General features: G+C 47.2%; 1 protein-coding gene across 1 annotated transcript in view; it reads right to left on the bottom strand.

Moving 5' to 3' along the window:
* The window catches only part of SMC3 (structural maintenance of chromosomes 3), an 845,399-nt gene that overhangs the window by 642,601 nt on the left and 187,507 nt on the right, over positions 1–15,291 (bottom strand). Inside the window, exons 9-11 of the mRNA XM_078643761.1 lie at positions 5,422–5,597; positions 4,706–4,786; positions 4,206–4,370 (exon numbers count right to left, since the gene is read on the bottom strand). Of these exons, the coding sequence (XP_078499887.1) occupies positions 4,206–4,370; positions 4,706–4,786; positions 5,422–5,597 (422 nt within the window). The remainder of the gene's footprint in view (positions 1–4,205; positions 4,371–4,705; positions 4,787–5,421; positions 5,598–15,291) is intronic.

Below are 15,291 nucleotides of genomic sequence, written 5' to 3'. Positions count from 1 at the left end.
TTTGAACTGAAAATGCATTGGTCCCACCTTGAAACGCAGGTACTGGCGATGTTGTTGGATTATGGGGACATGAAAGTATGCGTCTTGAAGGTCTATGGTGGTCATGAAATCCTCGCTGGATAGAAGACGCAGGATTTCCAGTAACGTCAGCATGCGAAATGACTGGGACTTTAGGAACTGGTTGAGAGCCCTCAAATCCAGAATGGGTCGCCAATCTCCGGTCTTCTTGAGTATGAGGAAGAATCGAGAGTAAAAATCCTTCCCTCTTTGATGTTTCGGGACCACTTCGACTGCACCTTTTAAAACAAGAAGACGGACCTGATGGTAAAGCTCCTCGAGATGTGGAGGAGGCGGGCCACGAGGTGAAGTGCAAGGAGGAATCTGTACAAATTCCAGGGTATGACCCCGTTTGACAATGTCCAAAACCCAGCGGTCCGAGGTGATCGAGGACCACTGAGAATAAAACAGAGAGATTCGTCGTCCAACACTTTGATGGTGGCAAAAGTCATTGGCGTTTAGGATTGGATCCACGATAGGAAGACTTTCCTCTGTAAGGTCTGGAGGACTGCTGATGAGGTTGCTGATTGGGCGTGTAACGTTGACCGCTCTGATTGTAGGAGCGGTATTGTTGCCCACCTCGAACGGTGGAAGAAGTGCCGCGTCCGCGCGCACCTCGAAAGGACTGCTTCCGAAATTGCAACGTGCCCAAAGATTTTACCGTATCGGTGTCCTTCTTGATGGACTCAAGGGCGTCATCGATATGGGATCCGAATAGCGATTCCCCATCATATGGCATGTCCAGTATCTTGGATTGGATTTCCTGCCGGAAGGAGGTGGACTTCAGCCAGCCTTGTCGTCGGAGTGCAGCCGCACTTGCAAGCAGACGGAAACCTGTGTTTGCGATATCGACTGCACAGTCGATTATTTCTTCCGATGCCCTCTGACCGTCGCGAAGAATCTGTTGAGCGTCAGCCTTGGAAGCATCAGGTATGAGTGCCATGAAATCTGAAATGTCCGACCACATCTGCCGGTCATAACGTCCCAAGATGGCTAAGGCATTGGCTGCCCGGACAGATGTTGAAGCCATCGTTGAGAACTTGCGGCCAAAAGCATCTAAACGTCGACCCTCTCTATCCGGAGGGGCTGTGACCTGGGACGCTGGATTCCGTGCTCTACGCTGTGCAGCCTGAGTCACCACGGAGTCTGGCTTGGGATGAGAAGTCAGGCAAGCTGGAGAACCAGTTGGCGCCTTGTACTTTTTCTCAAGGCGCGGTATCTGAGCAGGTAAGGAGTTTGGAGCATCCATGAGTTTAATTCCCTCCTTCCAAACGAAATCAATGATCGGAATTGTGTGTACCTGCTTATAAGGTTTATCTTTAAAATCATAAAGAAAACAGTCCTCGCGTTGTGATCGTGGTAATTTGAAACGCTGAGCCACTTTGTCCATTAAAAGATGGAAACTGGCGATATCCACAGGTGGGAATTCCCCCGAGTGTCCAGGCTGAGGAGAGGGCGTCTGTGCCCGATAATCGTCCCATTGAGCCATATCCTGGTCGCCTGCATCGTCATCCGAGTTGTCAGGGACCTCTCCGTCCTCACGCTCTGGGACCGCTTCATCATCCGCATCCTGCGGGTAAACCGTGGTATGTATCCTAATTGACGTCTGAACCTGAGACGAAGTTGTTGGTGGTAAGATAGGCGGCAAAGATGGTAGTGGTAGTGCCACAGGAGCAGGTGTATTCTGCGGTGTTGCAGGAAAACGGCGGTTGTAGTCATCCAGCATATGTTGGAGATTAGGGATCAAGGTTAGTGGAATGGTAGCCAAAGGAACTTGGACGGACTGCTCTTCCTGTTGAGACTCTTGGTCACCGCCATTGTCGTCCGAATCAGACTCCTGACATTTAATTATTAAATCAGAGGGACTATGTGCCGCCCCAAACGCGTCCCCTTCATGCTCCGAGTCTGTGTCTGTAGTTGCAAACATCGGAGAAGGTGATTGTGGCTCTGGATCAGAGATCTGTTGGCAGGGAACAGTAGTGCGACGATGTGAAGATTCCGAAGTCTTCAACGGCACGAGCGGTAAAGAGGCAAACGAAATCGGTGCCGCCGTCTACGGTGCCGTCGACGTTACGACTTGGCTGTCGACGAAGGTAATTTTGTAGAATTCGTCGTCGACGGTTTAGCCGTCGACGAAGTCGTCGCCCGGGTCACTGTCGAGGGGCGATCCACTGTAGGTGAAGTCGTCGACGGTGCCGTCGTCGAAGCTGGTAGAGCCTCCGTAGACGGTGTCTTCGTCGACGGGGCTGTGGTCGACGGTGTCTTCGTCGACGAGACCTTTGTCGACAGTGTCTTCGTCGACGAGACTTTGGTCGATGGAGTCGTCGACGACGACGATTTCTTCGGGTCTTTCGTTGACGAGGATTCTCTCTTCTTCGTCGACGAGGAGATGGGAATCGTCGACGCAACAGGCTGAGATGGCAACGAAACTCTCGTCAACGTGTGGGCTGTCGACGACACCGTCGACGACGACGAGAAGGCTGAAGTGGTAGTCCGCGTCGTCGTCGAAGATGCAGGCAAAGCTGTTCTCGTCGTCAGAACGCTCGTCGATGCTCCCGTCGACGGCGGAACTTTAAGAGGCGTGGAAACACCTCGAGAGGCAGCAGAAGACGCCTGAGAGCCAGGTCTCGTGGGCATAGAGGTGGTAGGAGTGGCAGAGGACACCACAGGAGCCAAAGACAACGCTAATTTAGGTTTTTTGATGAAAGGAGATGGAAACTCCTGAACACTACCACGCTTAGAGGCTGCTGTGGAAAGACCAGATTGTAAACTTTCTGCATCAGACAGCGCAGAATCCTTGTCCTTAAGACGCTGCAGCCAAAGGAGAAGACGGCCTTCTCGGTCTTTAAGAGTCTTAGTAGAAAAAGTTCTACAGAACTTGCAGTTGGCAGCCTCATGATCAGGATATAAACAGTAGATACACTTCTGGTGGGGGTCCTTTCCAAAAAGGCGCAGCTTCCCACAAGAAGAGCAAGGTCTAAATAAAGACTTCTTACTTGACATTTTGTGAAGAAAACACTGGACACTAGAAGAGTAGAGATGAGAACTGAGCAGAGCTCAGGGAGACTCCCTTACACGACGTGCGGTAGAAAATCTGAGGGCTTGAGCTTCTGAGGAGAAGGTTCTAGAGGGTGCTGGCGCCTGATTGGCTGTAATTTGGACTAACATAATGACACTAATGTGTTACATATAGTTTTTCTCTTTACCTTGCATTCCCATGTAGGAATCGTTTTTAGAGGATTTCAGTTGTATTTCCAATCTTTTCTTGTATTATGTTTATATATTTTTATATATATATTTAGCATTATTGCTATTTTATTTACCGTGGGACTCCCACTTTGACGACGGGGAATATTCAAGCATGTGAATCTATGAAAGACACCCCTAATACTGGAGAAATCCTCTTTCACCAAAAAGCTTTATATGCCCTACAGTTCTCTGTAACACGACCAGATGGCAAACAGATCCAGTGGTGGTACCTTCAAGGGCAACAGGTGTTCCACGATGGGTACATTTGAAAAAAACTGTTTTTGATGACCAGCCCCTCTCCTTTGCTCATTTCTGCCACAACGACAACCAATGTAAGAAACAGGGCTATTAATTGTGCAGGATGTGAGGCCTGTGCAAGTGAGATGTCCCCAATTATCTCCCAACTAGGAACCAAGCAACCTCATTGTAGCATCTGACTCTTTCAAGGTAGCAGAGCAGTCCAGGGCCTACTCGGGAGGTCTAGTAATCGCAATTCACTAGCAGGCAATAGGACTCATGACCCAACATAGTAAGGTTGGAAGGCTGGTCAATGATCAAAAATAGCAAACCGGGGCAATAAAGTTTCAATACTTTTGCTTTCAAACAGTCGTATCTGTTACATAGCTACTGCCCTAACTTCCATCATTCAGTTTTGATTACTTTCCCCTCTGTGCATAGCATATCCATGGAGCACTGGTAACTAAAGATACAAAGACTTTGCAGAACAATACGTTGCCATTTTCCAAAGCCAATAAAAGATACAAGCACAATGCAGAGAATGTTTTTATACAAGCCACAATGCTGCAAACAATTCAGGAGAAGCCCCTCCTTATTATGGTCAGGAAATGAGATCCACACATATTGCTGTATTGGCTGACACTCAGAACATTTACACTTACCCTTTGCTCACTGTTGCCAGCTAGTTCATCCTGTAAATCCTTTGCTTTGAGCTCCAATTTGGTCCTTTGTTTAATTTGCTCTTGTCGCTCAGAACTGAGCTGCTCTTTTTCTTCTTTCATTGCTGAGACTTTGGATTTTAGTTCCCGTGCATTCCGCTCAATCTCCTAATGCAAAAATTAAAGAAAATTCTCAATGAAACAATGTGACATTTTTATGATAAATGATACTATGGTAAGACAGTGTGGCACATTGTAAACTGTTCTAGACTACTGTAAAATGCAAGTATGTATAAAAAAAGAGAAGTTTGAGGTCCTTTAAAACAAATTTAAATACACAGTTTTCCAAATAACACTGTTCTAAAGCAAATTAATAATTAGGGGACTAGTCTTACTGAACTTAGGGGTACTTAATTTAAGAGATGTTATGTTAAACAAATTAGTAGCAAACAATAATAGCGGCTTCCCTCTCTAATATTTATGGCTTTCCACTTAAGCATTACCTCCATTTTATCTCTGGCTTCCTGCTGGGCATCCCTCAGTTGTCTTGATTTCTCTCCACTAGTTTCTCGTTTTGAAGAAAGCTGCCCAAACAAAATAAATAATAGTTCAGAGCAAAAAGTAACTGACTGTAGAAAACTGCAGAAGATTTAACATGTTATTGCTGATTCCTTCCTTGCCCTTTTCCCCCTCACTCTCCGTAAAATACTTCTATACAATTGTAATGCATTGGTGAGGATCACATTAGGTAAAAAGGACTATAGCGTAAGACATCAACGTAACCACTTGTTATAATCTATGAACAAATCAATAATACACACATATTAGTAAAGGAATACATATTTTTGTTTATTTTACACATCTCATTTTTTCTTTTTTTACTTTAGTTCATTATTATATAGGGACATTAACAAATTAGTGTACAAAATAGAGTTTAGATAACATGATTCATCGGATTTGCAACACATTTCCAAACTCAGTACAAAAATACAGAAAATATACGGTAGATGTAAAAGTTGGAGGCAATGCAGTAGCTGTAAGCTAACCGCCCATTGGTGAAGATTGCAGCCCTATAGTGAAATCAGATGTTTACCCACATTGAATTTGGATGGCTGAATGCAATTTTCACAATATACAATTATGCACCAAACAAGGACAACATTAATTGGGAGAGACAATACGAAATATGTGTTTTAGCAAATCTTGTTTACAATTTTACCTCATCCAGTTTTGCACGAGTCTCATTTAGCTCCTGGTTATAAATGGTGTATTCGAGTGCTCTCCTCATTTTATCCCATTTCTGGTACTGAGCTAGCTCTTCTTTTTCATCTTCCAGAGTATGCAGTCTTTCTTCAATGTACTTCAGCAACTCGTTTATTTTTTCTCTCTTACCCTCTAATAAAAAAGCAATTAAATTCATGTGTAAACTTTAATTTCATATAAAGGTACTACTTCATAATCTACCATTGTCAATATCCCAATACTTGCAAAACAGGATGAAGGCATGGAAAGTGACATGGGAGCAAAACAAGACAAGCATTGGCATAGCCAATAGGTCTCGCCTTTGGGACCTTATAAGTATTTAGTTATGCAGCACAATATCCTTGGTGTAACAACATCAACTGTTGCATGGCTAAACACTTATAAGGTCCCAAAGCCGAGACCTATTGGCTATGCCAATGCTTTTTCAATTGTGCAGAAAAAACAAACTGTACTTTTCTTGTGTTTGTAAAGAGTTCTTGGGACTTAAACATGCAAAGCAGAGACACTTTATTGTACAGTGTGTGATGCAATAAAAGTGTCCTGAGCCAGAGCCCCTGTGTGAGTGAATACCAACAGACATCAATTTTACAGTAACATGGAGTCATACACACATGCACACTTTTCCACATTCCAGTCACACAAAGGATAGGTGCGCGCCCCTCACAGAGACAAACCAGTCCTACAGTCAGATACTACTCCACTGTGCTATGTTGGGCAGAAACCTCTGCTTGACTCCATCACCCTGTAGGGGCCGGAGTTTACACCCGATGTGGTATTGCAACTTGTCCACAAACATTACAATGGCCTGTATTTTTTTCTGCATTGATTCCATCTGGTATGTCGTAGAGCAATTTATGCAAGCAAAGCAGGTTAGAAGTATGTGGTCGAAATGTGTGGTAAACCCGCTCATTTATGTTACCCCTCCGCACCCGTGGAGACCAGCGATAAAACCACAGAAGGGAAAAGCCCACGGTGCAGTTAGAAGCACCAGGCACAGGCTTCCAAGAGCACTAATAGAAACGTCATGTGATGCGTCTACCGATCTCCTATTCACTCATTCATTATTGTGCTGAACGTGGGAGTGACTTCAACCCTTTATCAAAGTAAAACTCTGGCCATGTGCAGAATAGGAAAGGGCTGAGTCAGAGTCTGTGAATGTCAGGACACTCACAAGTTTGTAACCGCATAAATTCAAGGTAATTCTGCATCCTTTATGTGCGGTTATTACTGCGGATTTTCCAGGACTTGTAGTGGAGAATTGGACATGGTTTGCGAGAGAGCGAGAGAGAGCGAGCGAGAGCGAGAGCGAGAGAGAGAGAGAGAGCGAGAGAGAGAGAGCGAGAGAGAGAGAGAGAGAGAGAGAGAGAGAGAGAGAGAGAGAGAGAGACAGAGGGAGAGAGAGAGAGAGAGAGAGAGAGAGAGGGAGAGAGAGCCAGGGAGTGCTGCGTGCGTGCGGGCCCAGTCTGCTCATTTTCAAGCACTGCACTCGTGCTTGTTGCATGCCCCTGCACGCTCCCGCAAGGTGGATGCGGACACGAGTGTGAGCTTGAAAATGACCAGAGCGACGGCTAAAGGTCCTCCTATGTAGTGCATGCGCGCTGCGTAGGCGAGACCTAAAAACAGTCATCTCCTGCCCTAGTGGTGTGAGCTCCAATCAATACCCTGATATTCTGGCATAGTAATTCCTTCGTTTCAAGTTATTTTTGTATTGTTTTGTGTCTTTAGTCTATCCCTTAGGCTTCGTTTTATTCAAGTTCTTGACGTGTGTGGGGCACCTCATCCCCATCTTCGAGTCTTCTCCGGATGGTCAATCAACCCTGCAAACTCTGATGACCAAGATTCTGGTTGCATCTCAAAGCTTACTTAAGTATCGGATTTCCTATAACTGGTCCCGTTGTTGAGACCTTTTTCGGTAGGCTGGGTTGCTCTTTTTTGTTCTGAATACTTGTTCCAACAACTTTGTCCTTGTCATTTGGTGGTAACTCTTTGCACTTTGTGGGTTTCTTCTTTGCAATTCTTATATTTTCTTGATTCACTGTGTCTTTAGTCCTTGATACATTCTATGTTTAATTTTACAGGCTAGTTATGTGTTGTAAATCCTGGGTTATAAGGACCTTTTTTCTGAATGATATGTATGGATTAGGTTGTTTGAAATTTTTGTTCTTGCTGACTCCCTTCAAGGCCGCTTTGTTTTGTCTTTATTGAAATCCATATTATAGGTCTTTATACTTGTCCTTTTTGCCCACAGAATATCCTCTTTTGCTGCTGCTAGGACCGCTCTCCAGGACCCCCCCTTCAGACGACATTCACTGTGTCTGATTTTTCCATCTCAAGTGCGCCCTGATGAAGGAAGCCTGTATTGGCACTTGTCCGAAACGCGCGTCGGCGCTTTTTTGTGTGTTGTATGGGAATGGTTGTGTATGTATCTGATGGGATTATAGGTATGTTTGAATAGATGAGTGAATGTACTGTGTGCCTCCTTTTAATACGATAGTGTGTCCTAGTTTTTTATCTTGTCAATTTTGTATATGATTGAGAAACCTCTTTCAGATGCTATTACATTGTTTAAATGAAATTATCTTTCTATGAAAATGATTTACATACATATATATAAAAAATAAACCTTTATAAAAATTACTTTTCTGAATATTTTTTTCCTGTTGTGGGCAATTCAAAAGTGAAAAAAGAAAACTGTTCGCATGGTATTTAGGGAACACCCTTCTCATGTTTCCTTGTTGGTGAGCTCCAATCACCCATCACCCTTAGCCACTGTGTTTCAATCAATTTGCAGAAGCCACACGGGGACGTTGCACGAGGACTCCCGGCGTTGGTTTACATAAGAAAAAATAAAGTATTTTTTTTTGTATCTGCCTGCTAAGGCTAATGGAGGGAAAGTCAAAGAACACCCAGTGCACCTAGGGACTGATCAGGAAAGGCAATTTAGCATCCAAGGTATTGATTGCCCAGACAGGTGTACATTACATGTCCTCTTGTAGTGTAGGAATCAGAGTAGGGGGAAAGAATCATCAGCAGCCATGGAACAATAACAGGTTATTATAATTATTCATAGTCTAACAAAGCGCTCAGCTGCCCAAAAAGGGGTTCCTGTCTCTGAGTATAGAAAGAGAGGCCAGAGCACCAAGCTAATACAGACAGATCTGGATGGGTTTGCCGGCGCTAAACCAAAAGAGGCCAGAGTGCCGACTTAGTACAACCAAGCCTTCAAACCTTTGCGGGAAGACTAAAGGGGAAGTTCAATTTCTTAGTGACTCTGGAAGGGAGTTCCACAGATTTGGACCTAATACTGAAATAAAAGGCCCTCTGTTTATCCTTTTATGACAGAGCTACAATTATATCGGTTTCCAGCACCTCTTATTCTGTATATGATGCTGGGCACATCTCTTCTACCAATGGCAAGGCAGTAACGACAAGCCAGCCCAAAGAAATTGGTGATACCTGCTACTAGTTTGCATATTGTTTATGTCTATACTCTGGAAAGGAAGTGTGCTGGATTCGGCCTCCAAAGCGCGCGGTCAATTGTGTGGTGTCTGCTGTGCCTTGGTCATCTTGGTGTGGGGTCTTTCCTAGACATGTCCTTAGATTTTGAGATCTCATTCTCAGGAGCCAGTCCTGCCAGGAGGAAACTCTTCAGGCGGAGAGGAAATCACCATCAATATCCGGTCCTACCACAAGAACTTAAAAGACACTGTCATTCGATGCCTCTGCAGATTACTCCTGATGTAATGTCATCTCACTCACCTGGTGCCTCTTACAACTAGAGATCCCCTACTTTACACTGACTAAATTCCTCCAGTCACTCATCCCTTTATCCGTGTAACAAAGAGACAGAAAGAGGCTTCTGTCTGACGCTGTCTCGTCAGTGTTCAGGGTGGTAAGGGAGCCTTGTACATAAAGAAGATGTCTCATTCCATAAGAGCAAGTGTTGATTGAAGAACATCGATCATATGTGCTGCTGCTAAGAGGCCTTCCTCCGATAGGTCGATGTCTGGAAGGAGATCCACAGCCACGCTGCTAGTCAGACCCTGGTCTATGCCCTCCAATCAAAGCGGCACTAAGAGCTTTGATTCCAGAGTGATCCACAAACTTCATAGTTACTCCTGTCGTTCTGTAATAGATGCTGTGAATACCCATCTGATTAAAATGGAATCTACCTGAAACGGAAGCCTAAATGGGATTTCCCACAGATTTGCTACAGTTATGGCCAAATAAATTCAAAATATATAAGTAACAGCTGATCCCTCAGGAGGGACAACTCAAAAAGTGTCCCAGAAGTGTTAACAATTAGCCTTTTTAGGTCGAAGGCCTAAAGGCTGCGCTTGCGCAGTCTGTGGTCTGAGAATTAATGCAGCATAGTAGCGCTGTGTGTCCCGCCTCCCTGCCCTGTCTCTCCTCCATTTGCTGGCTTCCTAAAGGGAGGCCAGCCATTGGAGGAGAGATGCGTCACTCCGATTTTGCCTCGTCTCTTTCGGATTCGGGGGCGTAAGTTTTGCTGTTCTTTAGCTCGTGACGTCGTGTGTCACTCAGGACAGCAAAACCACGCCCCGAATCCGAAAGTTTTTGGATGCTTGAGGCTGCCATTGTTGCCTGGCCTGCCCGCCGAGTGGTATGACCCTCTCCCTCCTGGCCCCCGACGGGGGAGCAGCACCGGCGTCCTCCAGAGTGTTAATTTTGTTGGCCCGTGCAGCTCTCGTGGCATTCTTGGGAGCCATCTGTAAACTGCAGCTCCGTGCGGGTTCTGTGCTCACCTGAGCTCACAGCCGCAACCACAGCCCTAGACCGGACCAGCCGATCGCCGACCCGCCAGCCAGCCGCGGGATGAGGTGCCGGGCAAGCTGAAGGTAAGCCCGCAATAACCTCTGCATCCACTTTTACCGTAAACCTTTCTTTCTTTCCGTAAACCTTTCTTTCTTTTTTTACGGGGTGTGTTTTGATATGTTTTCCCGGATCTCTCTCGTACTCCGGTCTCCAGTGACACACGTGTGCCTTTAATCCAGGGGCAGTCGGCCCGGTTGAGATTATGACTCCCGTCCTGCAGGTTTTCCACCGGGGCCTGTAGGCTTGTTACTGCTGTTTTCTTTAGCCCTCCCTTTTGGTCCAGAGTCTGACGTGTGACAGCCTTGAAACGTTGGCTGCAGCCAGGCCGTCCGTTCTGTTTTTGCTGCGTTGACCTGTCGGTGACAATGCAAGGCTTTTCCTCCGCGTGCTGAGCGGACATCCTGGGCAGCGCCGGAAACTGGGCATTATTTCACCTGCGTGTGGATGTTTTTCCAAACCCACTCACTACAAGTTTGTATCATAATGTTATTTCTGCATTCACAAGTCAGTCTCCTACTGTGCGCGGGGGCATCTAACGTGAAGGTAAATGTTCCAGAAGCCCACACAGACCTGAAACTGGAGCGGAGACCGCTCTGAATGTTAATGTCCTCTGATCGGTTCTTGGATACTGCGCCCTGCTCTGGTGGCCACCTGTGAAGTCTGTGTCTCGCCCGAAAGACGCATCTTGCATGTGGTGTGTCGGTCTTGAAGCTACCCTGCTGCAGCAGTTTGGCCAGGGCTAGCTGCCTTATCAGGAATGTTCTCTGGTGTTGCCACAAACAGACTGTGCTCAGATGAAGATAGATTTTTTAGGGGAAAGATGGCCTTGCCCTAAATCGTGTGGCTGATGGATTTGTGTTTGTTGTCGTCGGTCTGTCGAGGTGCTATGGAAGTCACCCTTTGTCTGGCATTTCTAGGGCCTGGTGTGAGTTTCAGCGCGGCCTGCGCACCTGTTGTTTTGTCATTAGCTGCTGGCAGACTGTCACTTTACAAGTCTTGCGTCATTTGTCGCTGTGGGCGATCGGAGCCCTGCTTGTCCGCTGCCGGTGGCAAGGGCAGCTCTCCTAGTGCCCAGCCCGGCCTGGCAGCTGTCGGGTTCAGGGGAGTGGCAGGTGGGCCTCGTCAATGGGGCTCACAGACTGTAACGTAAACACTTAAAATAGCGCCCACTGCTTCAAGCTACGCGAAGGTGCACAGGCCTGAAAAGTGAAAGTCTCGAATATTTGAAGCTAGGGAAGGAGGCCCAAAGAGTCTGGACTCTCAACCAAAATAAGGATGGGCTCGCTGGGTCACGTGTGTAGTTTTGTGCTGCAAAAGGCTCACCCCCTTTGGGAACATCCAGCGATATGGCAGTGCTGAAGCCCACTCACACAATCGAACCCTATAACCGGGCACACAACAAACTCAGATGCCACTACTGGGCATGTTACCCCATCTCAGACGATACAGAGCAGCTGTCCCAAGCTTGCTGTGCGAGGGCTACATGTTTAGAACCTGCTCCATTGGACATAGGGTGGGGCCGGATTCACCTCTTAGTCAGAACCTCAAATACTGCTGTACCAGCAACAGAAAGACAAACCTTTAAAAAAGACCATCGATAGTGGGTTTGCACTTAGTGCAGGACTTGGAAAAGTTTTATTTGCACTATAGTGAATTCGATTGTTTTCTTTTTCCTAAATAATATAGCATTGCGTATTTTATACTGAAATGTTACATATTAAATTGGTTTTTCGATTTGAGTAATAGATATTGATCATGTCAGTACAGGGTGATGCAAAATTACATGAACGGAAGGCACTATTACAAGAGGTCACCAGAGTGCAACAAATTACCTAAACAATAGCCTCTTTGGTAGGGAAGGAGGAGCACCCAAGCAGCAAAATATAATTTACCTGGGGTTACGAAAACCGTGCTCACAAACTGACTCGTATTGCTGTTTTAATAACACACAGTAGCTGTTTTAACGCATGTGCATTTGCTCCTTGGCGCTTGCTCTGTTCCGAAGTATTTTTTGCGAAGGAAGTGATGTGTCTGTGTGTGAATGTCCATTGTTTATTTGTTTGTTATCTTATTGCGGATGCTCGCCAGGACTTTAGGAATGCCGTCGCCCACGCATCCAGGCAGCAGGCGAAGCCGGTGATCGAGGACAAGATTTTGAACCAAATCCTCTACTACTTACCTCAGCTCTACGAACTCAACCGGGATGTACTTCGAGAACTTAAACACAGGATGGCCCACTGGTCAGAGTGCAGAGTAGTGAGTGCAGAGTAGTGAGTGAAGAGTAGTGAGTGAAGAGTGCCAAGTAGTGAGTGCCGAGTAGAGAGTGCCGAGTGGAGAGTGCCGAGTAGAGAGTGCCGAGTAGAGAGTGCCGAGTAGAGAGTGCCGAGTAGAGAGTGCCGAGTAGAGAGTGCCGAGTAGAGAGTGCCGAGTAGAGAGTGCCGAGTAGAGAGTGCCGAGTAGAGAGTGCCGAGTAGAGAGTGCCGAGTAGAGAGGGCAGAGTAGAGAGGGCAGAGTAGTGAGTGCAGAGTAGTGAGTGCAGAGTAGAGAGTGCAGAGTAGAGAGTGCAGAGTAGAGAGTGCAGAGTAGAGAGTGCAGAGTAGAGAGTGCAGAGTAGTGAGTGCAGAGTAGTGAGTGCAGAGTGCAGAGTTGTGAGTGCAGAGTGCAGAGTTGGGAGTGCAGAGTGCAGAGTTGGGAGTGCAGAGTTGGGAGTGCAGAGTGCAGAGTTGGGAGTGCAGAGTGCAGAGTTGTGAGTGCAGAGTTGTGAGTGCAGAGTAGTGAGTGCAGAGTAGTGCATGCAGAGTGCAGAGTAGTGCGTGCAGAGTGCAGTGTAGTGAGTGCAGAGTAGTGAGTGCAGAGTAGTGAGTGCAGAGTAGTGAGTGCAGAGTAGTGCGTGCAGAGTAGTGCGTGCAGAGTAGTGCGTGCAGAGTAGTGCGTGCAGAGTAGTGCGTGCAGAGTAGTGCGTGCAGAGTAGTGCGTGCAGAGTAGTGCGTGCAGAGTGCAGAGTAGTGCGTGCAGAGTAGTGCGTGCAGAGTAGTGCGTGCAGAGTAGTGCGTGCAGAGTAGTGAGTGCAGAGTAGTGCGTGCAGAGTAGTGCGTGCAGAGTAGTGAGTGCAGAGTAGTGAGTGCAGAGTAGTGAGTGCAGAGTAGTGAGTGCAGAGTGCAGAGTAGTGCGTGCAGAGTAGTGAGTGCAGAGTAGTGAGTGCAGAGTAGTGCGTGCAGAGTAGTGCGTGCAGAGTAGTGAGTGCAGAGTAGTGAGTGCAGAGTGCAGAGTAGTGAGTGCAGAGTGCAGAGTAGTGAGTGCAGAGTGCAGAGTAGTGTGTGCAGAGTAGTGAGTGCAGAGTAGTGAGTGCAGAGTAGTAAGTGCAGAGTAGTAAGTGCAGAGTAGTGAGTGCAGAGTAGTAAGTGCAGAGTAGTGAGTGCAGAGTGCAGAGTAGTGAGTGCAGAGTGCAGAGTAGTGAGTGCAGAGTGCAGAGTAGTGAGTGCAGAGTGCAGAGTAGTGAGTGCAGAGTGCAGAGTAGTGAGTGCAGAGTTGTGAGTGCAGAGTGCAGAGTAGTGAGTGCAGAGTAGTGAGTGCAGAGTAGTGAGTGCAGAGTAGTGAGTGCAGAGTAGTGAGTGCAGAGTAGTGAGTGCAGAGTAGTGAGTGCAGAGTAGTGAGTGCAGAGTGCAGAGTTGTGAGTGCAGAGTGCAGAGTTGTGAGTGCAGAGTGCAGAGTTGTGAGTGCAGAGTGCAGAGTTGTGAGTGGAGTGCAGAGTTGTGAGTGCAGAGTGCAGAGTAGTGAGTGCAGAGTGCAGAGTTGTGAGTGCAGAGTGCAGAGTTGTGAGTGCAGAGTTGTGAGTGCAGAGTGCAGAGTTGTGAGTGCAGAGTGCAGAGTAGTGAGTGCAGAGTGCAGAGTAGTGAGTGCAGAGTAGTGAGTGCAGAGTAGTGCGTGCAGAGTAGTGCGTGCAGAGTAGTGCGTGCAGAGTAGTGCGTGCAGAGTAGTGCGTGCAGAGTAGTGCGTGCAGAGTAGTGCGTGCAGAGTAGTGAGTGCAGAGTAGTGAGTGCAGAGTAGTGAGTGCAGAGTAGTGAGTGCAGAGTAGTGAGTGCAGAGTAGTGAGTGCAGAGTAGTGAGTGCAGAGTAGTGAGTGCAGAGTAGTGAGTGCAGAGTGCAGAGTAGTGAGTGCAGAGTGCAGAGTAGTGAGTGCAGAGTAGTGAGTGCAGAGTGCAGAGTAGTGAGTGCAGAGTGCAGAGTAGTGAGTGCAGAGTGCAGAGTAGTGAGTGCAGAGTGCAGAGTAGTGAGTGCAGAGTGCAGAGTAGTGAGTGCAGAGTGCAGAGTAGTGCGTGCAGAGTAGTGAGTGCAGAGTGCAGAGTAGTGAGTGCAGAGTGCAGAGTTGGGAGTGCAGAGTGCAGAGTTGGGAGTGCAGAGTGCAGAGTTGGGAGTGCAGAGTGCAGAGTTGGGAGTGCAGAGTGCAGAGTTGGGAGTGCAGAGTGCAGAGTTGGGAGTGCAGAGTGCAGAGTTGGGAGTGCAGAGTGCAGAGTTGGGAGTGCAGAGTAGTGAGTGCAGAGTAGTGAGTGCAGAGTAGTGAGTGCAGAGTAGTGAGTGCAGAGTAGTGAGTGCAGAGTAGTGAGTGCAGAGTAGTGAGTGCAGAGTAGTGAGTGCAGAGTGCAGAGTAGTGAGTGCAGAGTGCAGAGTAGTGAGTGCAGAGTGCAGAGTAGTGAGTGCAGAGTGCAGAGTTGTGAGTGCAGAGTGCAGAGTTGTGAGTGCAGAGTGCAGAGTTGTGAGTGCAGAGTTGTGAGTGCAGAGTTGTGAGTGCAGAGTTGTGAGTGCAGAGTTGTGAGTGCAGAGTTGTGAGTGCAGAGTTGTGAGTGCAGAGTTGTGAGTGCAGAGTTGTGAGTGCAGAGTAGTGAGTGCAGAGTAGTGCGTGCAGAGTAGTGCGTGCAGAGTAGTGCGTGCAGAGTAGTGCGTGCAGAGTAGTGCGTGCAGAGTAGTGCGTGCAGAGTAGTGCGTGCAGAGT

This window comes from Lissotriton helveticus, chromosome 5_1 (assembly GCF_964261635.1).
Source record: "Lissotriton helveticus chromosome 5_1, aLisHel1.1, whole genome shotgun sequence".
NCBI classification, from domain to species: Eukaryota; Metazoa; Chordata; class Amphibia; order Caudata; family Salamandridae; genus Lissotriton; species Lissotriton helveticus.
The sequence above is the reverse complement of the archived record's forward strand: the minus strand, read 5'-3'. Positions and strand labels throughout refer to the sequence as shown.